The 25,512-nt window shown below is 33.9% G+C and overlaps 1 protein-coding gene and 1 long non-coding RNA gene across 4 annotated transcripts in view; one reads left to right on the forward strand and one right to left on the reverse strand.

The window, feature by feature from the left end:
• Positions 1-15,725, reverse strand: part of LOC124099230 (uncharacterized) — an 86,171-nt gene extending 70,446 nt beyond the window's left edge. Inside the window, exons 1-2 of the long non-coding RNA XR_009227767.1 lie at positions 15,415-15,725; positions 12,162-12,298 (exon numbers count right to left, since the gene is read on the reverse strand). This is a non-coding gene — a long non-coding RNA (uncharacterized LOC124099230). The remainder of the gene's footprint in view (positions 1-12,161; positions 12,299-15,414) is intronic.
• On the forward strand, positions 1,397-25,247 carry Esd (esterase D). Of its 3 annotated transcripts, none has more exons than XM_046454286.2 (10): positions 1,397-1,533; positions 5,609-5,657; positions 7,820-7,894; positions 10,728-10,816; positions 14,906-15,004; positions 15,648-15,772; positions 16,826-16,945; positions 18,598-18,696; positions 19,278-19,445; positions 25,000-25,247. In XM_046454286.2, exons 3-10 carry the CDS (start codon positions 7,827-7,829, stop codon positions 25,078-25,080), a joined length of 849 nt encoding a protein of 282 aa, XP_046310242.1. In that variant the 5' UTR covers positions 1,397-1,533; positions 5,609-5,657; positions 7,820-7,826; the 3' UTR covers positions 25,081-25,247. The 3 variants fall into 3 exon arrangements, with proteins under 3 accessions (XP_046310242.1, XP_046310241.1, XP_046310240.1); XM_046454285.2 differs by lacking the exon at positions 1,397-1,533 and adding an exon at positions 1,866-1,984; XM_046454284.2 differs by lacking the exons at positions 1,397-1,533; positions 5,609-5,657 and adding an exon at positions 7,613-7,730.
• Positions 25,248-25,512: the final 265 nt, after the last annotated feature.

Genomic DNA, 25,512 nt, shown 5'->3' on the forward strand with positions numbered 1-25,512 from the left:
TGCTTTTCAAGTAGCTTATCTTACATCCAATATATCATTTTTCATGTATAATGAATGTCTTTTCTAGACTTTCTAAAAATTAACTCTGCTATAGACTGAATAAGCATTTGTGTTCCCCAAAATTCATAAATTGAAGCCTACATCCCTAATCTGACAGCATTTGGAGGTGAATCTTTGAGAAATAATTATGGATGGCATAAGGGTGGTGTGTTCACTAATGGAACTATAGTGTTATTATAAGAAGACGAAGTGTTCAAAATTTGCACCTTTTCCCAAGCCAGGTTATAGAAAGAAGGGGTCCCCTGAAAATCAGGAAGAGGGCCCTCACCAGAAATATAATTAGTGGGCTCCTTGATATAGGATTTCCCACCCTTCAGAATGATGAGGATTTCATTTCTGTTAAGCCAACCAGTCTGTAGTATTTTTGATACAGCAGCCATGGCTGACTTAGACAATCTCCTTTCCCACAGATGTTTAAGTAGACAAATTCATCTCATGTTCATTTCATTCCTTTATTGTCTTCCTAAGATTCTATCTTATTCATTTTAGATCAAACTAAGAGTCCGTAAATCTGTCACACATTTACAAATACTTTTTGGACTGTTTCTTTAGTAGTTAGTATTTATCCATTTTTAAATATAGTTTCATTGTTAGAAAAGTCAACTTACTTTCTTATTTCAGTTCACTTTGCTTCCATGTTCAAATAATAATATACATTCCTAATATGTTAAGGAAATAGAATTTTGGGGTCTATTATAATTTTAGTTTATGCTTAATGAAGAAATTTTAGTTCTGATTATTATCACAACTGCCTTAACCTAAGTACCCTGTAGGAAAGGACTTCAGGCTTACATAAAAGTAATTTTTCATTTCAATGCTTTCATAAAATAAAAACATTATTTTTTTCTTAAACATTATTTCTAGTCTGAGTCCCCAAGTTAGTTCAGTATAAAGATTATTATGGCAAAATGGACCTGAGCAACACAACAGATACTGGCAGTAATCTGTGTGGCAGCTCATCCATATTTATATCAATTTCCGTTGAGGTCATTTCATCCACCACTCCTTATAGCAAGATAAGCTACATAATTTGCAGGACCCAGAGCAAAACAAAAAAGTAGGGCCGGTGTTTTTTTTTTTTTTTAAAAAAAAAAAAAAAACTATTGTGAAAATAAAACCGAGCAAGGGTTCTTTCTGACCTAAGGCAAATGCACGGGTTGCCTGCCCGTGAAGCCAAGAGGAAAGGGTCTGTTAATCTAACAGTGAAACACACACCAACACTTTGGTCCTTTCGAAATCATGTTTAAATTTCTCAATATGCTTCATTTTCTCAGTAGGTAAAGTACACTGACGTTTAGTTTGCTTAAACAGTAGCAGAATGACAAAGGGTGATTTGCTGCAAATCATCAACCAGCAACTCTCGCACAGTTCAACTTTTGTCGAGGGACGAAGGGAGATCATTTGGCACTGACGGAGCTTGTACTACGTGTCTGCCACTGAAGATTCCAAATACCTCTTAATTCCATCTACCAAGTAGGTGAACTGAAAATTGGGGGGTGGAGAGAGAGGGGTCTTGAAATTATTCTTTGGTTTCTAAAAACTGTACAGTGGTACACAGAAACCCTTTCCACGACTTAAGTGGAGACAGCCCTCAGATTTACTAAAGCTTCAGCTCTTGCTCACTTCTCCCGGAAGGCTCTGAGTGCGCGCACAGTCGCTGGATAAGGTAAAGCGGTCCAACCTCTAACACGCTCCACTGACCCTGCTGCAGAGCGGAGACGGGGAGGCGAAAAGCCTGCTGGGAAGAGCGAAGTAAGAGAGAGGGCGGGCCCAAGGAGGCGGAGCCGCGGGGTTAGCGGAAAGGGGCGGATCCCGGTGTGGGCGGGGGCAGGCCGGGCCGGGTCCCCGGCGGCCATGTTGAGGCTCCGCCCTCCCCTCCCTGCCGCGTCTTGCGTCCCCACCGGCACCCTTGCCACGGCCGTAGGTAAGACTGGGTACGGGTAAAACAGCAAATGTCCTCGGCCAGCTTGGGTCTAGAGCAGCAGCTGCAAACCAGGCTTGGTCGGGCTGACGCCGAGGCCTGCGGCGCAGATGGCGGCTCGCACGCGACGGCGCCCGAACGCTGCCAAACTGTGGCGCGAGGCCAGACTTTGTCCCGGGCATGGCTCCTCTCCCTAATCCATTTACCTGCACCGAGCTCCTAACAGTGTGTGACCCGGGGCGCTCGGCGTGCTGCATCCCGGAGAAGCTTCTGGTTGTCTAGTGCCCGCTACAGTGGACAGTGTTTTCCCTTTTACAGAAACAGTTCCCTCTGTCTACATGCGCTGCCACCGCACCGAGTAAAAGTGTTCCTATTCTACCGAGGAAACGGGCCTCCCTCGGCGCAATGGTGGCGCCCTCAAAGGGCCAAGGGAATAGCCCACACACGTTGGGGACACGACAGGCTACCTTCGCGCGCGCCGAAGGACGTGCCCAGGGGGACCTGCATCTTTGGATTGCGTGATAATAGTTCAGGTTGTAAAATGACCTCTGAGTTCAGTAGGGAACCGGACACCATTTCAGATGGGGTTATCAGGGAGACAGCATTCAAATTAAATGACAACAATTTCGCGTAGGTCCTCTTGGCTCCATTGATCATTAAGTTAAATGGATTAAAATCCTAGGCTAGAATTGTAGTGGGATATACTAGAAGGAAAGTAGGAGGCTGAGTTTTAATATCTTATATATAATTGGAATTGGTGGTAGTGGGAGTTAAAAGGGCAATGTTGAAACATTTCAAATATGAAAAAACAAGTTGCAGCCAGCAGTTGGCGCTGCAGTCTGTTGTTTTGCAGACAACTGTTCAGGTTGTTAATAATCGGTAGTGTGGGACATATTGGAAATGAAGTAGATACAAATTCAAGAAGTCAGAATGGTAACCAAAACCACAAGTAACAGTTGACTATCCCATATCCAAAATGCTTAGAACCAGAAGTGTTTTGAATTTCAGATTTTGAACTATTTGAAGATACATAATGAGATATCTTGGGGATGGAACCAAAACAGAATTCACTTCTGTTTCACATACCTCATATACAAAGCCCAGAGGTAATTTTATACAATATTTTAAATAATTCTATTCATAAAGCAAAAGTTTCATGGTGCAGAGTTTTCCAATTGTGGTGTCTTGTGCACCCAACTTTCAGATTTTGGAGCATTTCAGATTTGGGGATTATTGTTGCTCTGCCTGTAGATATAAAGAAAACTTTTGAGACTTTCGAGAAAATGGAAAGAATGGGCAAAAATACAAAGAACCTGAATTTCTGGATGACATTTAGCTTCAATAAGAAAACAGTAAGATTTGACTGTTTGACCTTTTAGAAAGTGGGTATGTTATGAATAAAGAATATTTACTGTCTTTAACAGTTTTTTAAAATATTGTAGATGGACACAATATCTTTATTTTGTTTTTTTATGTGGTGCTGAAGATCAAACCCAGTGCCTCACACGTTTGAGGCAGTCAGTCAACCACTTGTCTACAACCCCAATGATCTTTAATAGTTTTTACTGATTGGCTTGACATGTTCAAGCCATGTTCAGTGAACCTTTCTTTTCCAGACACCATTCATGAACTTTCTAGAACAGTTGGATACATTTTACAGTGCCAGTTGGGGGAATTGGTGGTGCACTATAAAATGGTTTGGTCTTGAGGGTGGTTTTTTGGGGAAGGGGGCGGGTTGGTTTTTGTTTGTTTTAGTGTTTACCTGTGTTTACCTGTTTTTTCTTTTTTTTAAACTGGTTCTTAGTACCCCATTTCTCCTACAAAATCTGTTATAGACCTAAATATATATCTATATTACAACCTAAATGAAACATATATCAGACAAATGACACACAATTGGTACTATGTAAATTTCCATATGTATATTTTACTTAATATTGGTCACTTTAGCATAGTTCATAAGTCAGTTTTATCACCATGTGTAGTAAACTCATAGACCTTTAGTCTGCCTCCCTCCTTCATCTCTTCTCTTCTTTTTCCTGCTAACATTACAAATTTGACCCACAATTCTTAGCTAGATAAATCCATCTTCCTCTACTCTCTTAGTCCTTACTTCTCTTTTCTTGACTCTCAGTAGTTGACTGCATCACATATTTCCAAGTTATACCTTAACACTTCTTTTTATTTGTTTAAAAAGAAAAAAAAAAGTCTTCATAGTACTCTTATTCCAAGAAAGATTTTGACCAGTTACCAGGGCTTGTGGCAAATAGGTGCAGTGGTGCCTTGCTTAACACTGGGATATTATCTGAGAAAAGGATCATTAGGTGATTTCATTATTGTGTGGATATCACAGAATGTCCCCACACAAACCTAGATAGTATATAGCCTATTTCTCCTTGTCTATAAACAGCATATTACTGTACAGATACTGTAGGTAGTTGTATCACAATGGTAACTTTATATATCAAGAGGAAAGGTACAGTAAAACTATTTGCATACATATATAGGAAAGATACAGTAAAAATACTGGATAAAAGATAAAAATGGTATACCAATATATGCTACTTGCTATGAAAGGAGATTCCAGGACTGGAAGGAAGTTGCTCTGGGTGAGTCGGTGAGTGGTGAGTGAAAATGAAGTCCCAGGATGTTGTGTATACTGCCGTAGACTTTCTAAAAAGTATTTTTCTTCAGTAATAAATTAATCTTAGTTTACTGTAACTTTTTTACTTTTTAAACTTTGTAATTTACTTTAAAAACCAAGCATTGTACAGCTATACAAAAATATTTTTTTCTCTTTATTCTATAATATTTTTCTAATTTTTATTTTTGTTTTTTGTTTACGTTTTAAACTATTTCACTAAATAGAAAGGCACAAACACACACATTAGCCCAGGTCTACACAAGATGAAGATCATTAATATCATGGTCTACCTTCACATCTTATCCACTGGAAGGTCCTTGGGTCAGGAATACACTTTTGGAGCTGTTGTCTTACTGCCTTCTTCTAGATACCTCCAGGAGGACCTGTCTGAGACTCTTCTTGAGGAGGTATCACTTTTCAGAAATATATTCATGGTTTTCTTGTTACTTTTTTTTAAATTATAAGTTTGGTTGTAAGTAGATAATACACCATGAGCATTCTTAATGAAAACCTTTCAGAATTGGAGTTCATGTTTTCTAACTTTTTTGGGGGTGGGGAGGTAGGTACCAGGGATTGAACTCAAGGACACTTGACCACTGGGCCACATCCCCGTCCCTATTTTGTATTTTATTTAGAGACAGGGTCTCCCTGAGTTGCTTAGGGCCTCGAAGTTGCTGAGGCTGGCTTTTGAACTTGAGATCCCCCTGCCTCAACCTCCCGAGCAGCTGGGATTAAAGGCATGAGCCACTGCACCCAACTATGTTTTCTAACTTTTTAAGGAACTTGTTGAGGTCTGAAAAAGCTACTAAACCCTTCTCTGTGAATTTTCTTAAGGATTCTTTTCCGTTTTCTGCAATTTCCTTTTCTCTTGCCTCTTTAACTCTGTGTGCTGTAGACAATAGGACTTTTTCAGCTTCATCATAATCTTTGTAATGGTGCTATAAAAAACTTTGTAATTTATAATCCATTTGGTCTTTTTTCAGGATCATCTGCCCTTCACTGCAGACTAAAAAGCAAGTAGCAATTGGACAGGTAAACTTAGCTTTCATTGTTTATGGGTTAAATGGAAAAAAAAAATATAATAACTTGTTTAAAACATCTGTTGTTTTTCACGTAGACAATTTCTATTGAAAAATATAACTACCTAGCGTTTTATAATTATATATTATATATCATGTTAATTCCTAGTTTATGTCCTTTTTTTGTTGTTGTTAAACTTAACATTGTTCTTAATTTGTAATTGAAGGTAGTTTATAAAACAAGTTATGTGGGGGGGACTTTAAAAGATGGGTTTTTTAAAAAACATTCTCCCAATTTTTTAAAAAATACTTTAACCATGTTTTTTCTGGCCAAATGAATAGTATTTAGTTTTGATTAAGGAATATTATTTTAATTAAGGAATATTCAAAGAGCAGAGGAAATAGACGACTTGTGGTTTATTAAAATTAATGAATAACAAAGTATGTGATACAAATAAAGGACAAGGTGATTTTTAGAAGTTTCACATAGTATCTAAGAACTTCAAAATATTATTCATAAATTCAAGAAATATAGTAATTATTAGGTGCCCCTTAAGTACCATATGTGTCCAGTGTACCATATTTTGAGAAAGCCTACATACTTCCTAGAGCTTTAAGAAAATTCCCATGTAGAATGATCTAGCGAATTTTATTCTTTGGTCTCATGATTTATGTATATAAATATTATACAGTATCCCCCTGCATAATTTTATTCTTTAAGATAGGATCATGAATAAGAAAAACTGAAGTAAAATGTAATAAAATAACATCTTATGAAACAATTTGTCATTTAAGGATTTTTTTTTATAGTTTGAAAACAAAAACTAGTGGAAGAGATGTTAATTTCTCTCTTTGGAATTGTAATACCCTAATCCTATAGAATCCAGTCAAGTTTTGGTTGTCTTTTTTTTTTTTTTTTAAGTACTTAATGATCCTCTACAGAGGCAGGACAGCAAAACAGCTAAGAGAAGGGGCTCTGATGTCAGACTTCCTGAGTTTAAATCCCATTTTTCTAATATAAAATTAAGTATTTGGACTTACTGAAGGGATTGCTTGAAGACAGGATTGAAACTGTTCTCACTTGGAATTTTGCAAAGACATTTCCAAATTTGCTTTTTAAGATTATTATTAACATACCTTTGTAAGAATAATACTAAAGCTGCAGCTGATCAGCCTATAGTAGTACATTTCACTGAAGAAAACCACCAGAGAGGTAATATCTGTTTCTGGTATCTGGACTTTTTATTTAGTATATAGAACTTATCATTTTATATTTTAATGTAATGCTTCTAGGAATGGGAAGGTAATATTCCCTTGAGAGATACACATTATAATCAGTTTCATTCCTCTTTGCTCAACAGATAAATGGTTTTCCAATTATTTCCATGTATTTACTATTAAAATATAATGTGTAACATTTTACATGTAAGTTTGAAATTACTTTTATATGACACTTAAAAAGATCTGTTGGAGAGAAAAGAAAAATTAAGTGATAAACTTCAAAATTTCCTAAAAACAAGCTGTTCTTTTTATTTAGAAAATAGCAGACCTATGTTGTACAACAAGCTGTTCTTTTTATTCCCTAATAACAGATCTATGTTGGTTTGATTTAAAAGGAGAAATATTAATCTAAAGTTTATGTATCACTTTTTCTCAAAAGCTCTCAGAGGATGAATAATTTGATCTGGTTAAGCATATTGAAAAATACCTATCATAATGTTAATCATCAATAATGTTATATTGTCATCAAAATAATTATAGGCACATCATCTTCCTTCTGTTTTAAAATCAACCATAATTAAAAATACCCATTCCTTGACTTCTTTGTTACAGTTGACAGGTAGACTGTTAATATTTTTTAATCTACTGAACTGGTCGATTACTAACTTGAGATTTTTTTTTTTTTTTTAAATCTGGGGCAGTCTGCAATAGTAAATTATTAAAGGTATGACAAGGTATTAAAATGTTCGAGAATCAAGTACAAGTAACAAATATAAATGTGAATATGAAAGTTAGTTTCAAAATGTTATTTATCAGAAAAATGGCATGTGAAAAAATTCTGGATGGAAGACAGTTGTGTATTTAGGTAATTGATCTGGAAACAATGAGTTTCATTTCAAGTTTTCAGGAACTAAGTCTTTTTTAGAAATTAATGAGATTAATCTTCACTAATAGGAAAAGAATGGCATTGAAACAGATTTCCAGCAACAAGTGCTTTGGAGGATTGCAGAAAGTATTTGAACATGACAGGTAACTATTAAGAAGATGTACACAGCTTTAGATATCTCGTTCAATTTTATTTGTTTTGCCTAATTTTAAACAAATATTTATATATTTTGGTATATCATTTCACTTTTGAATGTGGTTTCTCTTGTTATCTATATGACAGTTTCACCAAACTTAATTCTGTAGGGGTTGGACTGTGGAGCCTAACAAAGAATACCTTCCAGATTTGTGTTTGATGGCCTTCTAAAACTTTATGAAAACATCTATGGGGCCATTAAAAATTCTGAGAACATTTTTAGCTAATGTGTGACTAGAATTTGCCATATTGGACAGTATAGATATGGAACATTTTCATTATTGTAGAAAATCCTATTGAATAGTACTGCTTTGATGAGGTTTCATTTTTAGAAAATGAAATAGAATTAATTGTATTTGAGAGGAAATTTATGAAACTGGGTGAAGGGAATTTTTGATGTTGAAGTAGTGATAAAATAAACTCAGTGTCATTAATGTCACTGGGAAAGGGGTCCAAGGAGGTCCTTGGAAGAAGGGGACCTCAACTCAGGACAACAACTATCTTGATATCTGCAGCAAGACGAATTTCAAAACACACCAGTAAGAGGCACAGGCTGATTTATGAAGCAGAGGCAGTCAGTACACACCCAGAAAGACAGAATTGAGCGCAGACACTGAGGAGAGATGTTCTGTGGTCTTAGAGAATATATACTTATGATTTCTCAGGTATTCTAAGATGGGTTAGAATTTTGTCTAAAGTTAGGCTTTGAATTTTACCATTAATTAATAAGCTTATGATTACCTTCTGATGTTTGTTTCTCTACCTTCAAGTCAGAAGGTAGAGAACTATAAACTTAAGTTCCTGTAATCTATTTATTGTATAATCCTGTGTCATTTAGAGTTATCTTTCAAGAATTGTTCTGGAATGTAATCCTTTGTGTGCTCCAGGATCCTACTAACCATTTAATAGTTTTGCTTCTGCTTTGCTCCCTTTGAAGGTGGGGGAACTTTGAAGAGAGGCACAGCCTTAAAGTTTTGTGTGCCTGGTAGTTATGGCCTGATCCTTCTCCCTATCCCCATCTCAATAACAAATTTCTGTGTATGACATTCTGTTCTTTTGGTAATTGAGCAGCATCGTAATGACATGATAGGAACAGAAGTTTCAGAAGTATACTTGATAATTCTGTTTTTTTGTTTTTCCTTTTATGTTAGTGATAATCATACCACTGTTTGAAATATGCTTTAGACCTCATTTATAACACAGCTGGTTGAAATAGGCCTTTTTTTTTTTAAATTAGTATTGTGGTAAAAATGCTTAACATGAGATCTACTCTCTTATCAGTTTTTTTCCCCTGCGTGTGCCACTTTGTGTTTTCTTCCTTCCTTCCTTCCTTCCTTCATTCCTTCCTTCCTTCTTTCCTTTTCTTTTCTTTTCTTTTTTAACATCTTTTTATTCCTCTTAACAAATTTTTAAGTTTACAAAAAGGTTTTAAGGCACCAACTATCCTGGAACATGACTGTGCACTTTTTATTAAGCCAGTTGATAACAAATATTCTGGAATTGGTCATGGATCTGATGTGGTATATCATGAAAGAAGACAGCTTAATTTCCCTAACATTAGTTGAAGACCTAAAAACAGCTGCCAGAAAATTTTTATGACTTCTAATCATCCACAGGAAAAGATGTTTAAAATAGGGTAGAAAAATAAAAGCAAACATTTTCAGAGAATGGAAAGGAGCGTACAGAAAATTTCTCACTAGCAATGATGGGGTCTTTGTGGGAGTCTGTACCTAAAAAGTCAACATAGTCAAGTAACAAAAAGAATAAAAAAAATCAGTGAAAACAAAAAAGCATTAAAAGGAGAGGGAGGTAGTTCTGGCATACTACATGGTTCATCTCTAAATAGCATTTATAGCTTCTTCGTACTGATCAACTAAAATTGTATATTGAGAGGATGTGGCGAGGAGAAATGTAGGGAGGTACAGAGAACAAAGGTAGGGAAGTTAAATAAAATTCTTCCATAATGGAAATTCAGTAAATAATAACTAAAACTGAAAAATCAAGGAATAAATGAAGACCTGTCATAGATGTAGGGTAAATGCTAGAAGAATTAGCTATAAGAGGTAAATGGATCATCTCTTGAATGCGCCAAATGAAAAGGTTGTAGGGTGGGGAAAAACTAGTTTCATATAGAGTTTGTAGAACTATTTACTATTTGTTGTTATTATTTAAAGTATATGTGTAACAGTTTTTTAAAAGAGCTATTCTGAAGCAGTAAATCTAAAACTCCATCTGCAAGGTCAGGGTTGCATAAATGCCTGTTTATATGGGAATGTTCTATGGTTTTTATCAAAATTATCTTACTTGTGATAATAGTGATTTTGATAAAATATTATGATGAAAAAACAGATTAAGGATGTGGAACATTTCAGTGCTCCTGAACCAGCATGTAATTTAAAATATTTGCAATTAATTTTTTATCAAAGCTGATATATTTCATACATCCCTTTATAAATAGGAACAATTTTTCTTTTTTAATAATAGAAGTGCTACAATGAGGTCTACATTTATTTTTAAATTTATTCTATTCAAAATGACACTGTGCCATTCCAAGCAGAGCCTTACATTGGTTAATCATTATGCCCAACAGGTTTTCTTCTTTCTTTAAGGGACAATATATTCCTTAAGCCTAGGTGAAGTACTTAGTTTAGATATTCAACCACTTTTTTTGGACCTGTATTATATATTTTACTTTTTACATAGTGCTTAATTATTTTGTCTCTGACTTGATTAATAAAGGGCATTAATATTTTGTTGTGATGATTGTTTTTAAAATTATAGTGTTGAGCTGAAGTGCAAAATGAAATTTGCTATTTACTTACCACCAAAGGCAGAAAGTGGAAAGTGCCCTGCACTGTATTGGTTGTCTGGTGAGTATTATACATTTGAGTTTTATAAAGCAATTTCCTTTTAACTGGCTTTTCTTACCTTTTAACTTTGACTCAGTGGTATGCTTTCTGAGCCTCTTATAAAATAGAGGCTTATCATCACCTGCTTTGTAATTTTATCTTAAGAAAACTTCAGACCTGTGGAATTAGATTTACTTCACTCTTTTTTCAATTAGACCAAGTTACTTTGTAGAGAATGTACAGTCCTGGGCTCAAAGGTGAAGGTTTAGAAAGTTACTTATTTAACTTATACCTGCCCAAGCGTTTCTGCAGTTTGTAGAGACTTTGCCAAATAGAACACTGTTAGATGGAACCAGAGCACCATGGTACACTAATTGTAGACCACAGACAAGTACCTTCCTGCAGTGTTCTCTATAATATCTTAACTGGCCTCTGTAGATCTTCTCTTACAACAATCTAGAAAGTCACAAAGAACACTAATGCTTCTTACTCATTGGATAATACTCCTAATCAGACTGTACAATAGATTTGTGAGAGAGTAAGACTTTGACACTAGTAGTTTTGAACCTCTATGCTAATTTCTCTTTCACAAGATATTAGCACTTCATCTTTATAAGAAAGAGTTACAAGGAGAGAGTTATGGCACCCAAATTGTGTCATGGAGAGCTGTCGTTTCTTTAAAATAGGTTCTTACAACATTTATTTAATAAATCCTCCCTATGTATGTATATCAAGGAAACGCCCCAAGCACCAATTTGAAATGAGAATAAATGTTCACTTTAGAAAAAAGACTTAGTTATATATCTCATTTTAATTCAACAAAGCACTTCGATGACCAAATGAAGAACACCAGTTTTTCTTGGCAAATAGCAATAGCAACAAAATTAGACATTTAATTGTTATAGAATACATAGTAATATGTAGCTAAATATAACCTTAGGTATCATGTAATTCATAGAAATAAAACTGAGGCCCACAGAAGCTGAATACTGCCCAAAGTCACATAACAGTGTAAGGTTGAGCAGGTTTTCTGACTCACAGTCCAGATGTGTATTCAGTCTCTGTTCTTTTTGCATTGTTTCTGACGAGAGCTACTAAAGTCATAACTTTTGGTTAAACACTTAATCTGAGATCAGATTAATTCATAACCAAAATTGAAATGTATAAAAACAGATTAGTTGAGCTTTTTGGGGGTAAAATATAGAATTTTTGTTTTATTTATATTAAATGGCAGAACAGTTTCCTTAGTGAGATTCTGAACAGATAGACCTTGGTAATTAAGTCTTGATTTTCTAAAAAAAGGTAAGATTGTCTGACCAGCGCCCTTGAGAAATGATGACAAAAGGATATCAAAGTGTTTACTTACCAGTAAGTTGCTAAAGTTGACAGATTAGCTAAAATCAGAACATCTAAAGAAGTCTTCAAAGATAGTCCCCATGTGGTGATTCCTGTCTTTGGCAAATTAAGATGACTGTCACAACATTCTTTCATTAGCTATACAACCTAAGAGGATTGAAAACGTATACACAGAAATATGAACATTCATAGCACATTATTTGTAATAGCCCAAAACTAGGAACAAACCAGATGTCTACCAACCGATAAAATAATAAATAAAATGTAGTAGAATATTATTACAAAATAGAATATTATTAAGAAACAAAATTAATGAAGCCTTCATATATGCCACAATGTGGTTGTACTTTGAAAACATTCTAAGTGAAAGAATCCATCCACCAAAGACAACATATTGTTAAATTCCCCTTATATGACATGCCCAGAATAGGCAAATCCATAGGGGCAGAAGGTAGAGTAGTGGTAGCCTGGGTCTGGAGGCTGTAGGTAGAACAAATGGTGAATGGCAGCTAATGGGCATTGGGTTTCTTTTTGAGGTGATGAAAAATGTTATGGCTGCAGAGCCGTGAGTATACTAATAATCATTTAATTGAATTGCTCAGTAGTGTTGTTGCCAAAAAAAATTTATCTCTTCATATAGATGAGGTTGATTGAGTAGTTTTTTGGTTTATTGGTTTTGTTTTTTTTCCCTTCTTTTTTTTTTTTTTGTACTAGGGATTGAACCCAAGGGGCACTTAACCACTGAGAAACATCCCCAGCCAAGTTGCTCAGGACTCACTAAGTTGCTGAGGCTAGCTTTGACTTTGGAATCTTCCTACCTCAGCCTCCAGAGCTCCTAGGTTGAAAAGATTATAATTAGTAACTATCTATGTACTCTTAATGAGTAATCCTTCTGGTTGAATTATCTTCATTTCTGTGCCTCTACAATTCACTCTCCCTACTTTAATCAAGGAATTTGCATTCCAACTGGCACCTAACAGATTTTAATTTCTCAAGTGCAGGGTACTACTTGGTCTGTCCGAGACCCAATTCAAAAATCATTACATCTAATCACATTTAATCTTCTTATGATATAGAAAGAGGTGGCATTCTCCATTTTTCCAATGAAGGAACTCAGACTCAGAATTTTTAAGTTGGTTAGTAAAAGGCTGAGTGACACTTAGAAACAGATCCCATCTGAAATCCCAGACCCCTGCTTTCTACCCTATAACCCTTTCTCCTTTGAACACATTTACATTGAGGTCTGCAAAATGGTGAACTTTGACAGTAGTGGGGGCAGTTCTTCATCATGCTATGACTCAGTTGACTGGAAAACATACTGGCAAGAACATTAAATGGCAGAAGAGTTTTCTCAGTGAGATTCTGAAGAACAGATAGACCTTGGAAATTAAGTCTTGATTTTCTAAAAAAAGGTAAGATGGTCTAACCAATGCCCTTGAAAAATGATGACAAAAGGATTTCAGAGTGTTTACTTGTTTTCATTCAACTTACTGAACAATACTGGGTTTGTTTTCCTATTGAGCATATGCCCCCATATTGCCATTATACATTTGAAATTTTTTGAATTCCCAAGCACATCTGGTCCAAAGAATTTCAGGATTGAAAATTTAGGAAGTGACTTTGAAAGGATAATGATGTAATCATTTAGCCTATGATGGTTCTTTGATTTATACAATTATAAATAAATAAGGTAGACAAACCACTTTATTGCTCTGCCATGACTGATGAAAGTCTATGTCCTAACAGAGTTTAAGCATAAATGCCTGTAATGATATTTGTAACTTTGTGTCTTACTGTTGATTATTAATTTAACCAATATATATGGGCACACTATAAGTCTCTGTGCTCTCTATTATGGGAATTTAATTAGCAACTATAAAAGTGTTTTGTAGTCCATATTTCCTCATGCATATCAATAAGTTTTGATATTGCTAATAATCAGATGCAGTATTTTTCACTGACTGCTAGAAAAGGGCTATCAGGTGGTGCTTAGTTCAAGAATTTATTGCTGGTTCATTCTTGGTCATTCTCATGTCATCCATAGTCTTAGGAACCTATGGTAAGAGAATTAAGTTATCTCTTTATCACATGACTGAAATGCACAGAACTAGGAAAAATGACAGAAACTGTTCTAAAAACTGGGGCTAAAACTGAATTTAAGAAAGATATTATGTTCATTGTTGTTCTCCTTTTAGGTCAGTGAGAAATTATAGGATTTTTGCTGAGAACTATCTGTATATTTAAGTTCTTTGTGTTATGATAGCCATAGTATTAGCTTTTTTTTTTACTGTGAATACTTAAGTTTTTATGCTGATATAATAACACTTTCAGCTAATTTATCAATTTTAGTAATGTAACAATTGATGTAGTATTTTTGTAATTGTTTTCATTCAACTTACTGGACAGTATACCCTGCTGGGCTTGTTTTCCTGTTAAACATATGCCCTATATTGCCATTATATGTTTGAAATTTTCTGAATTCCCAAGCACATCTGGTCCAAAGAGTTTCAGGTTTGAAAATTTAGGAAGTGACTTTGAAAGGATAATGATGGAATCATTTAACCTATGATGGTTCTTAGATTTATACTATTATAAATTTTGTAAGAAAGGGAACTTAAATCTTACTCAACTTATATCTACAGCAAAATAATAACAACAAGTGAACTTGTTTTCCTGTACTATAAAAAGGTTAAAAGTTTCTAAACTATTCACAGTATAACACGAGATAACAGTAACAGTGCTTTTGATCTCCAGGTTTAACTTGCACAGAACAGAATTTTATATCAAAATCTGGTTATCATCAAGCTGCCTCAGAACATGGCCTTGTTGTCATTGCTCCAGACACCAGCCCTCGTAAGTATTCTTGCTACAGATTTTCTATAAAAATTTAAATATTTAAGGACTAAGTTATAAATGGTATGTACATTATATAATTTGTTTCATTTTTTGCTATTATCTCTTAAATCTTTCAAGTGACATCATGACTCTAAAATACCATGCTCTGAGTGAAAAGTGGAAGCAGGAGGGAATTATATCAGAGCACATTAGAAGACTTTTTCTTCAAGATAGAAAATTGAGCACAAGCTTGTCACAGTAGTAAAGAGAATTAAAGAAATAGAGTAGAGGGGGTGGGTTATTAGGAAGGGGCTCTCTATATAGTTCTGAAAGATAACTTCTTTATGGACACTTACTATAAAACAGGAAACATATATTCAGAATCCATAGATGGAACTTCATGAACAAAGAAAGATAATGAGCCTTACCTTGGAAGCTGAATTCTGTTTGGCAGGTCATTCCCTCTCACCTTATTGGCCAGAACTAGTCACATGGTCCCTATACCAGGCCAGGAGGTCCAGGAATACAGTCTTACCAAGTACTCCAAAAGAGAGAGTTCCTGAACAGCTATAATGCAAATGGATTTGCATATTTATCTAAAAGTACATTATTAAATAAATTACCAGAGAGTGGATAAAAATACCAGATTTTTTCTTGACAGGTGGCTGCAATATTAAAGGGGAAGATGAGAGCTGGGACTTTGGCACTGGTGCTGGGTTTTATGTGAATGCCACTGAAGATCCTTGGAAGACTAACTACAGAATGTACTCTTATGTAACGGAGGAGGTGATTTAATTAGTAGTTTAATTATTGACCGATAATTGTAAAGAGTTTAATTTTCGACACAAAGTCCTTCCAGTTCTCAGAATTTGAAATTAGAGTATAGTATTGGTGAATCTATTTCATATATTTTTATGAACTACCTTAGTGAAGATTGCAAAGTTTACTAATGTTATAATGATATTTGCTGCAGTTTAAATTAATACTAAGTATGAATTTAAAGATTTTAATAGTTATTGAGAATGTATATATTATCCAGCTTATCAAAGAAAATAGAATAAGCAATAACCTTTGATTTCCTGACAGATGGTTCATTCAAATGTATTTCATAGTGATAAAACAAGGCTTAGTTAGAAACGATAAGTGGTAAAGCATTACTTCTATTCATAATATTTATGTACAGTTTATGCATTTTTAAAAAATTTTATGATTTTATTACATCATTAAAAACTCAATAATTAAAATTTTAATAACAAATAAGTCTTACACTCTGAATAATAGTTGTGTTTTAGTATATTGCAGTTTTTTCTGTGATTAATTTTCACATAATTATAATTTTTTTGCTTTTCTTTATTTTAATTATAGAAAGTAAATACCAGTATTATTCTTATTTTAATAATTAAATAATATTCTGCCAAATGAAATAAACATTTTACATTGGAAAATAATACATTATGTTTTTGTGTATATTTTTTTACCACAACAAATGTTACTATGTTAATTGTCTTTGTACATAATTTTTTACCCCTAAGGATTTTTCCCTTGAAATGTATTCTAAAATGTGAAATTACTAGGTGAAAAGTTTGGAACATTTTAAAGGCTCTTTCTGCATAATCTTCCTATAAAGTTGCTTTTAAAGAATTCTATGTCCTATGTTATTCTGAGTGATATTAACAACTATTGTCTACCTGAGTTTTTGTTTTTATTTTTCTTTAGTCTTTATCAGCTGAAAACATGTTAACAATGTGATTTGGATATTGTGTAATTATTTTATATAACTTTGAAAAAGCCTAAACTTACTTTCTCTGATAATTTTTGTCATATTTAAATTCTTTCTAGCTTCCACAACTCATAAATGCCAATTTTCCAGTGGACCCCCAAAGGATGTCTATTTTTGGCCACTCTATGGGAGGTCATGGAGCTCTGATTTGTGCTTTGAAAAATCCTGGAAAATATAAAGTAAGATTACCAAAGCCTAAGGATAAATATTTTTCTTAAATAATATGATATTAGGAATTCTCAGATGTGAAAATTATGACAATGTTGTAGTATTGGGATTAAACTTTTTCTAAGTGTTGGGAATTTCAGGGTATTGACAGAGGGTATTAAGTTTGATTACATGACATGTTATAGAATCAGAAGCATAGGAATTCCATCAGAGTGGTTTCTTGTTGGCCTACTAGAAGTTTATAAAATGTAGCTTATTTTTTCCATTACTTTTATTCAAACTCTAGTTTTGAACTCTAAAAGTTGTTATATTTGATTAATGTTATTGTGACAGTTTGTCATTTATTTATACTTTTGCCAGGAATCTTTGAAAAATTTACTTAATTTTTTGAGGTTAAAGAAAATATTCATGATTTGTAGAAATTTAAGAATTTTCTCTTAATGCATCTACATGTAAACTGAATTAGAGCATGATTGAAAAACATCATTTTCAGCTTTTCCTATTATTTGAAGCTTTATAGCTTTACATTTTTGTTTGTTTAAGTGAGCCACGATTAGTAACCACCACATATGGAGTGTCATTCTGTGCAGAGCATATTTCAAGAGTTGAAAAGGAAATGTCAAAGCAATGATCATCTTAAGATTACTTCTGTTTTTAAAATTATAAAGCTACTCTGTATAGCAAGGTTTGTTTAACCCATTTAATTCCCTTAGTAAAGATGTCTTTTCCTTGTTTGTTTCTATTTTTGCAATGACGGGGATTGAACCAGAACTTTTTACACTTGTAGTAAAGATTATTTACTTTAGATGTGCTACTGAGAAATGAAAATATTTCTCATAGCAATTTCATAGTATAACAGTGGAAACAGGATTTTATTTTCTATTTTGTGAATATAAGGCAGTTAGTTTATTGTGTCTGAGGTATAAAAGCAACTTTAAATTTTTTGTATAAAATCTACTTGTTTTTAATAAAGGTATTGTTAAATATATACATTGATAAATATTCTAAAGCTGAGAGATTCCATCTTTGTACCTTTATCCAATGGAAAACAACATTGTAGGTTCTGGGGATGTGGCTCAAGCGATAGTGCACTCGCCTGACATGCGCAGGGCGCTGGGTTCGATCCTCAGCACTGCATAAAAATAAAAATAAAGATGTTGTGTCCACTGAAAAAACTAAAAAATAAATATTAAAAAATTCTAAAAAAAGAAAAAAGCAACATTGTACAAAACACAAAATTGAGTTAAAAATTTTGTCATGTTGAAGGTATTCCTCCTCACTGCTTTCTTTCACTGTTTAAGAGAAATAATGTCTCAGGTGTAATAATATGTTCACTAAGGTAAGAACGAGCTGTTTCATATTAGTATGGACTAGTTTTCAGGGGAAAAAGTAGTAGAAACTCTGAACACAAACTTTTGTTTATACCTTCATTAAATAAACCCATGGTTTTATGTTATTTGGGCACCTATAATTATTAGCTCTCTTAGAGTATACAAAAGACTGTATTATGGAGAGGTGTACAGTGGAGGCCTGTAATATATCAAAAGAAAAATTGTTCACAGGGATTTTCATTGCAAGTTATTTTTTAAGCTAGTTGAAAATATCTATTCATATTTGATTTAGCAAAATTAAACTTATTTTTGAATTTCCTTTCTTTCTGAAGTCTGTGTCAGCATTTGCGCCAATTTGCAACCCAGTGCATTGTCCTTGGGGCAAAAAAGTCTTTAGCGGATATTTGGGAACAGATGAAAATAAATGGAAGGTAGGTCCTAGATAACGTTAATACTTGTTCTTAAGTTTCCAAGTTTTTAAAAAGCTTACACACCATAGATATATGCCTAACCCCTCGAATTAAGGCTCTAGAGCGGAGAATAAACTTACACGTAGAATTATATAAGTAATCTAAAGATGATTTAAAGAATGCAGAATAATGTGTGTAGGCTCTATACAAATACTATAGCAATATGTAAGGAACTTTAGCATCCACACATACTGGGTGTTTGAGAGACCTTTAGAACCAGTTCCCCCACAGATACTGAGAGATGACTGTGCCTAACAACCATCACAAAACCCAAATTTCTAATTTTATTGAGTCATGAAAGATGCTCTGAGGCTACTTTTTATTTTGCTAATGGTTTATTTATATTTTTATTTCAAAATAAAAATTACTTCTAACTTAACCAAGAAATATCACTTTATTACTAAATTTTAAATCATATGTCTGATGTAAGCAGCCTCAGAGCTTAAATAACTTTAAATTTTCTTTCGATCTTGGCATACTATATTCAGAAGACTATCTTCTTATGAACTTTTAAGTTTAGTTTTCAATATTTCCTCTTTCAGGCATATGATGCGACGTATCTTGTAAAGTCCTATCCAGATACTCAGCTTGACATACTAATTGATCAAGGGAAAGATGACCAATTTTTGCTAGATGGACAGCTACTCCCTGAACATTTTATTTCTGCCTCTTCAGAAAAGAAAATCCCTGTTGTTTTTAGATTACAGGAGGTAAGTACTAGGAAACTTAAGATATTCTAAATAATAAATCTAAAAAACAGGATTCCATAGTAAATCTCTTTATTTTAGAATATAAAGTTACTATTTTCTAGTCAGATAGTTCAACTATATTAAGACTCTAGAAGTGAAAGCTTTCCTATTAAATTCATGATATCTGAGACCCAATTTGATAGAAATGGGAAAGCTTTAGGCAATGAAAATTATTTAATTTTCTCCCTATTGTCAAGACTTAATACTTGAATGACACTGAGTCGCTAACATAAGTGAACGTATCGTTCTTTACACATGCACCCTGATACAGTAGAATAAGGACAAGCTTTTCTGTTCATTACTCTGCATTTCATATGCACATCTTAGCCTTAGAAACTGAGCATTGTTCCTCTCATATATGTGCTTTGCATTATTTGACCTTTATGCTACTTTGTTGTACTACTCCCAGTGATTTAAAAATAATTCCTGAATTTCAGTTGGATTGGAGATTTTCCTTCACTGAAGTACTGTAGTTTTAAGTAAAGAAATTCTGCTTTTTTAAAAAAGTATTTATAATCTTCAGAGCATAATATAAACAGAATCTATTTCAGGGTGAGTAATGAACACTGAAAATCATAGACAATGCTGATTTTTTAAAAACATTTTTGATTCATGTTTAAGAGTAATGTATCAGCCATTGTAATTATGATGGTAAATGTTCAAATAAATGTAGTCAGTGTGTAATGTGGTTCCTTATAGTTTACAAAATGTTTTCATGGCTTTAACTCATTTGCAGTCGTTACACCACCAAATGAGAGATCATTTCTTTCCTGTCCATCTGTTTTACAGATGAGGAGACAGTCTCAGAGAGGTAGCCTATTTATCTAAGGTCAAACAACTAGTATCTGGTAGAATGGGGACTAGAAGCAAAGTCATGACTACAAATGCTGTCCTCTGTCATCTGTCTAGCCATTCCCAGGCAACATGATGTGATCCTAGGAGCAAAGGAATGGAGTAAGAGCTAGCACCAGAGAAAATGTACATAACCTGCTGACTCTATAGTTTATGTAGTAGATCTTAGCAACGTCCTTTACAAGGATATTTTGAACATATGGGGAAAATATATATATACACACACACACACACACACACATATGTATATATATGTGTGTGTGTGTGTGTATATTTTTTTGAGATATATATATATATATATCTTGTTGTCTCTTGAATTTTCATCCTTAAGTAATAGAATATTTTCTAGGTTTATTTGAACATTTTACCATCACAATTAACATTTTAGATCAACGACCAGCCTTGAGAAATCCATATACCAGTTTGATTATAAGTGGAGTAGTGCATTTAACTATATTAACTGTAGCTGTAAGTGACATACTGAACCATATTTTTTTCCCAAATAACCTTAACTCTTGGCATTAGCTCTGTTGGATTGCCTTGTCCTATGCCAAGAAATTCTGTTGTTTCTATAGACAAAAGTTCCTGCCTGCCAACAAAATCTGAAAATCTCTGGAGTTACAAAAGCAGCCTTAAGTTAACACACAGGAGAGGAAAAAAATAAATCTACCTATTTTTTTCTAAAATACATATATCCCAATCAATGAAGAAAATGTGGTTGTCTGAGCCAGGCATGGTGGCACCTATCTGGGCAGGAGGATTGCAGGTTAGAGGCCAACCTTGCAACTAAGTGAGACCCTGTCTCAATCAATCAATCAGTCAATCAATCTATAAAGTCAAAAGGGCTAGGGATATAGCTCATTGGTAGAGTACCCCTGGGTTCAATCCCCAGAACCATTAAAAAAAAAAAGTGGCTGGCTATACTTATGAGGAGTCAAGACTGAGCAATAAATTTTTCTGAAAAAAATAAAAAAGTATTAAATTCATAATCAGTCTTGAACTCAGGCACAATTTTTTGTTCAGTTTCCTTAACAGCAAGGTCAGGAAGAGTGAACTACATGTTCTAAAGTAGATTGGATTTGTTGTAATTGGATCAACAACTTAGTGGACATGCTTGAGTAGTGGCTCCAGAGAGGCTACTTTCAGATTTTCTAAAACCTTCCATTGACCTCAGATTACCTGAGGTCTGAGAGTTTCATCAACTGCTTTATCATTTGATGATAAGTACAGTATAACTGTGTTTCTTTCTGAAATAGAAGCTGTGAAAAAAATAATATGAAAATGACAAGGGTTATATATACATAAATGATGTAAAGAAGGAGAAAGAAAATTATAACAATGGTGCATGATTATACAAGCCCATTCCTTTACCTCTTATTAATGGTGTTAAATGCTCACAATTTTTATATATACTTTGTCAACTGTCAAAAAATTGAGAATGTAATTAGTGCAGGGGACTGATTTTTCATATAATTTTTCTTTTTATATCTCGATTTCAGGTAATCTAAACTAAAAATAACAAAAGACAGCAGAATTCTGAGAGCAAGTATTCAAAGATCAGATCTTGGCCTCAAAAGGGAAGGGCCTAATGGTTCTTATCTTTAGTTATTGAAGTTATGTAATGAAAAAAATTCACTGACCTAACACTGATGAAACTTGCAGAAATAGTATTCCCTTTTGGAGACCAGAAAAAGAAGCTATCTGGTCTCCTGAAGTCTCAGAACTTTTTTGAAGATTCAAAGGCTATTTTGGCTGAGGCTTCTTAAGATCTTAAGATTTGATCTTTATATACTAGCTATCAGAATTCTGCTACATAATGTTTTCTTTTTTTTCCCAGTGTAGGTTCCCAGATGCCAAAATATAAAAAGGAAAATTATTTGGAAAAAAAATCCCCATGTGCTAATTCTGCCCTTTCAAACAATAGTTTTTTTTTTTTTTTTTTTTTTTTTAGATAGTTGAGAGAGCATAAGTTGTGAGCATTTGACACCATTAAAGAGGTAAAGGAATGAAGTTGGGTAAACTGTACACATGATTTGCCTCTTAATAGACAAGTAAGAACATGCAGAATGCTCTAGAAATATAGGACTTTCACACTCATTTGTGTATTCTGTTAGCACAGTTATCTAGCCTGTGAACTGTCAGTATTTGTTAAGTAAGCAAATGAATACCTTTCAACAGGCTGCTTGTTAGTACTCTGAAGAGACTTAACAACCTGGAGATTCATATCCCAACTTTTCTAATTGGGTTTAGAAAATATGTAGCAAAACACTGCCTGTTAGAGTAAATGTCCATCATAGCTGCTGAAGCACTGCTTCTTTCTGAGAGTCAAGAATGAAAGAATGTGTTTATTTTTATACTCCTGGAGTCGGAATTTTACTACCAAGGATTTTTCCATTTAAAGTGTGAGGTAGAAGAGGAAAGTAAGATCCCTTCAAGTGTCACTAAGTATAGGCAATTGCACAAGCTGCTTAGCATACCAACCCAACTCATTAGTGGTAAAACTGAAGATAATAAAGAAAGCCACCCCACTTAATAACAGTTATAAACAGGACTTGAAACTAATCAAGGATGACACAGTTAGCTCTAAATGTATACCAATAGTTGAAATTTGTTCGCTTGCCTCTATATTGACATTTTTTAAAAAAATCGTTCTTGGTCCCTCATAACTAGGATTTTCTGTTTTCTCATAAAAGTGAATCTTCCTTTAAATATCATTATGGAAGTTAAAGACATTTGATTTGGAGTTAGGATGAAGTACTGTTTTCTTGCAGTGCATTCCTGCAAGCTCAAAACTGGCACTTTCTTGTACCGTGGAACTTCTCAAAGAATAGTAATAAAAGCAACAGTGGCTGTCTATCATGTTGGAAAACTGCAAGGCCTTTAGCTTCCATGAAACGAAGGATAAAAATAGGGCATCTCAGTCCATTAGGGTTTTCTCACACAAATCTTTTGAGGCATCTGTTCCCTACATCTCTGCCTATTTTCTCTCAGATCCATGTTTTTGATCTGTGAAAAATGGCAGATACTACTTAGTCCTCAATTGCAAAGGTTTTGTGGCCTAGAAATCAAGTATTTGTTTAACAATTCTTAAATTTCTTTCTTTATATAAGAATCTGCTCTTGGGCTGGGGTTGTGGCTCAGTGGTAGATTGCTTGCCTAGCATGTGTGAGGCACTGGGTTTGATTCTCAACACCACATATAAATAAATAAAAATGAATAAAGATCCATCAATAATAGAAATTTAAACAAAAATCTGCTTTTTAGCTCGAAATTTAACATCTAGAGCTGATCTGAGAAATGTCATACCAAGTAACTCCAGGTCTCAGCCTTGATCTTGACAACCTCCTGTCAGATTCACTTCCACAATAGAAGATAGTTTGCTTTTAAATTACTTTGATGATTTTACATTAAAACTTTAGTAACTGCTGTTCCCATGATATACATTCCATATAACTCTGGAAATAAGAGATGGAAAATATTTACTGATTCATCAAAACCTTGGGGATTTGCCTTATTCCCTAAAACTCCAGTGATATTTTTATTAGATCTATTTTTATTTCTTATGTGCTTTAGAAAAGTTTAACTAGTAAATCCTTCAGAGATGATTTTCTTGTTTAAAACTTTAAAAGAAATCTAAGACTTTTATCTTTTTCCGTTTATTCTACCTTGTTTCTTTTGTGTTTAGTGTGGGTGGCCATCTCCAAAATTATTTGGTGTTTAACACCCTTAGAAATTTCTTCCTACATCAATATTTTTCTTCCACCTTTGAAGGCTGCTACTTTGTCGTTCTCAAAGGGAAAAGGATTGCCTCTCCATTTTACTTTTTAATATATTTTTTTAGTTGTACATGGACACAATACCTTTATTTTGCTTATTTATTTTTATGTGGTGCTAAGGATTGAAGCCAGTGCCTCACATATGCTAGGAAAACACTCTGTCACTGAGCTACAACACCAGTGCTGGTTTTGATGCCCTAATTTTAATGGATGGGTTGACTGAGCTCTGTTTCACCTGCTTGGCACACTACTTTTTTTTTCTTTTTTCCTGTTTCACAGTAGTTTTCAAAAGGTTTGCTGACTTTTTACCCAATTTGATATATTGCTAAGGAATGTCAGGGTTTAATGAATTACTCTTCAAGGTTATGATATACTTTTACAGTAGGAGGTAGAGTTCTTTGTGTGGTTTATAGTGGCCGTTTTTGGCTTCCCAAACCATAGAGCTTTGGGGCATTTTTATGTTCTTTTTCTGTATTGTTTATATGTGCTTATTTTGTATTTTAGTATTATTAGTATGCATCTCTTGTCGAACTAAAATGTCTTGCTCATGTTTCTAAGCTCTAAGTTTACTTCTTTTAATCCTTGTCAATATGACCACATGTCTATTCTGCACATGGAATTAATGCTTTATTTCCTCTTTGCGTATACATTGTGGCATTTAGAAACTAGGCTATGCAGGATGTTTCATATTTCTACTGCTCTTTTAATACACGGTGAAAATGTGTAAGTACAAGTATGAGAACTTTGATTTTGATTAAACCTTACTTATAATATTTTAGCTATTTATAAACAAATTAAGTAACAAAAGAGATTTATTCAGTGTCCTTATTAATATTGATGTTTCTAAATGGTAGATAACTGTTATCTCCTGTATTTTTGCCTTCTAGGGTTATGATCATAGCTACTATTTCATTGCAACCTTTATTGCTGATCACATTAGACATCATGCAAAATACCTGAATGCATGAAAATCTTCTGATAAGAGAATCTCTTCAAGATTATAAAAATTATAATAAAGAGAATTGCCGAGGGAAAATATTTCAAAACATTGGATTTCATAATGCTAATAACTTCGTTGTACAATTGAATTACCTGAATAAATATAAATAAAAGTCACTTCGGAATTAAAAAGTTATTTTACCAGTGTTCATATAGTGTTCATTCTTTAATACTTCAGAGCCTTTTCCATGTAATTTGGAAATCCTTGTTGTATTAGCCTCGGGTCACAGAATATGAATATAATCCTATCCAAATCATAAAATGCTAACTTGGGAACAGAGGATTTAAAGGTAATGTGGTCTAAACTCTTGATCTTTTCAGAATTTCAGCCTCTGAAGGCTTGGACTGCCTTTGTCATGTTCATTTATTATCTCTATTATCTGGCAGGTACTTGATCTCTA

This window comes from Marmota monax, unplaced genomic scaffold, assembly GCF_021218885.2.
Source record: "Marmota monax isolate L192 unplaced genomic scaffold, Marmota_monax_Labrador192_F-V1.1 WCK01_AAM20220418_F8-fsc00011, whole genome shotgun sequence".
Taxonomy (NCBI): Eukaryota; Metazoa; Chordata; class Mammalia; order Rodentia; family Sciuridae; genus Marmota; species Marmota monax.

What these genes read in the sequence shown, in the direction of transcription:
- Esd (XM_046454284.2), top strand. Translation starts at nt 7,708, where the DNA reads ATGGAAGACAGTTGTGTATTTAG. An exon ending in AAAATCCTGGAAAATATAAA is followed by an intron (nt 16,946 to 18,597) that starts GTAAGATTACCA and finishes TTCTTTCTGAAG; the next exon opens with TCTGTGTCAGCATTTGCGCC. An exon ending in TTGTTTTTAGATTACAGGAG is followed by an intron (nt 19,446 to 24,999) that starts GTAAGTACTAGG and finishes TTTGCCTTCTAG; the next exon opens with GGTTATGATCATAGCTACTA.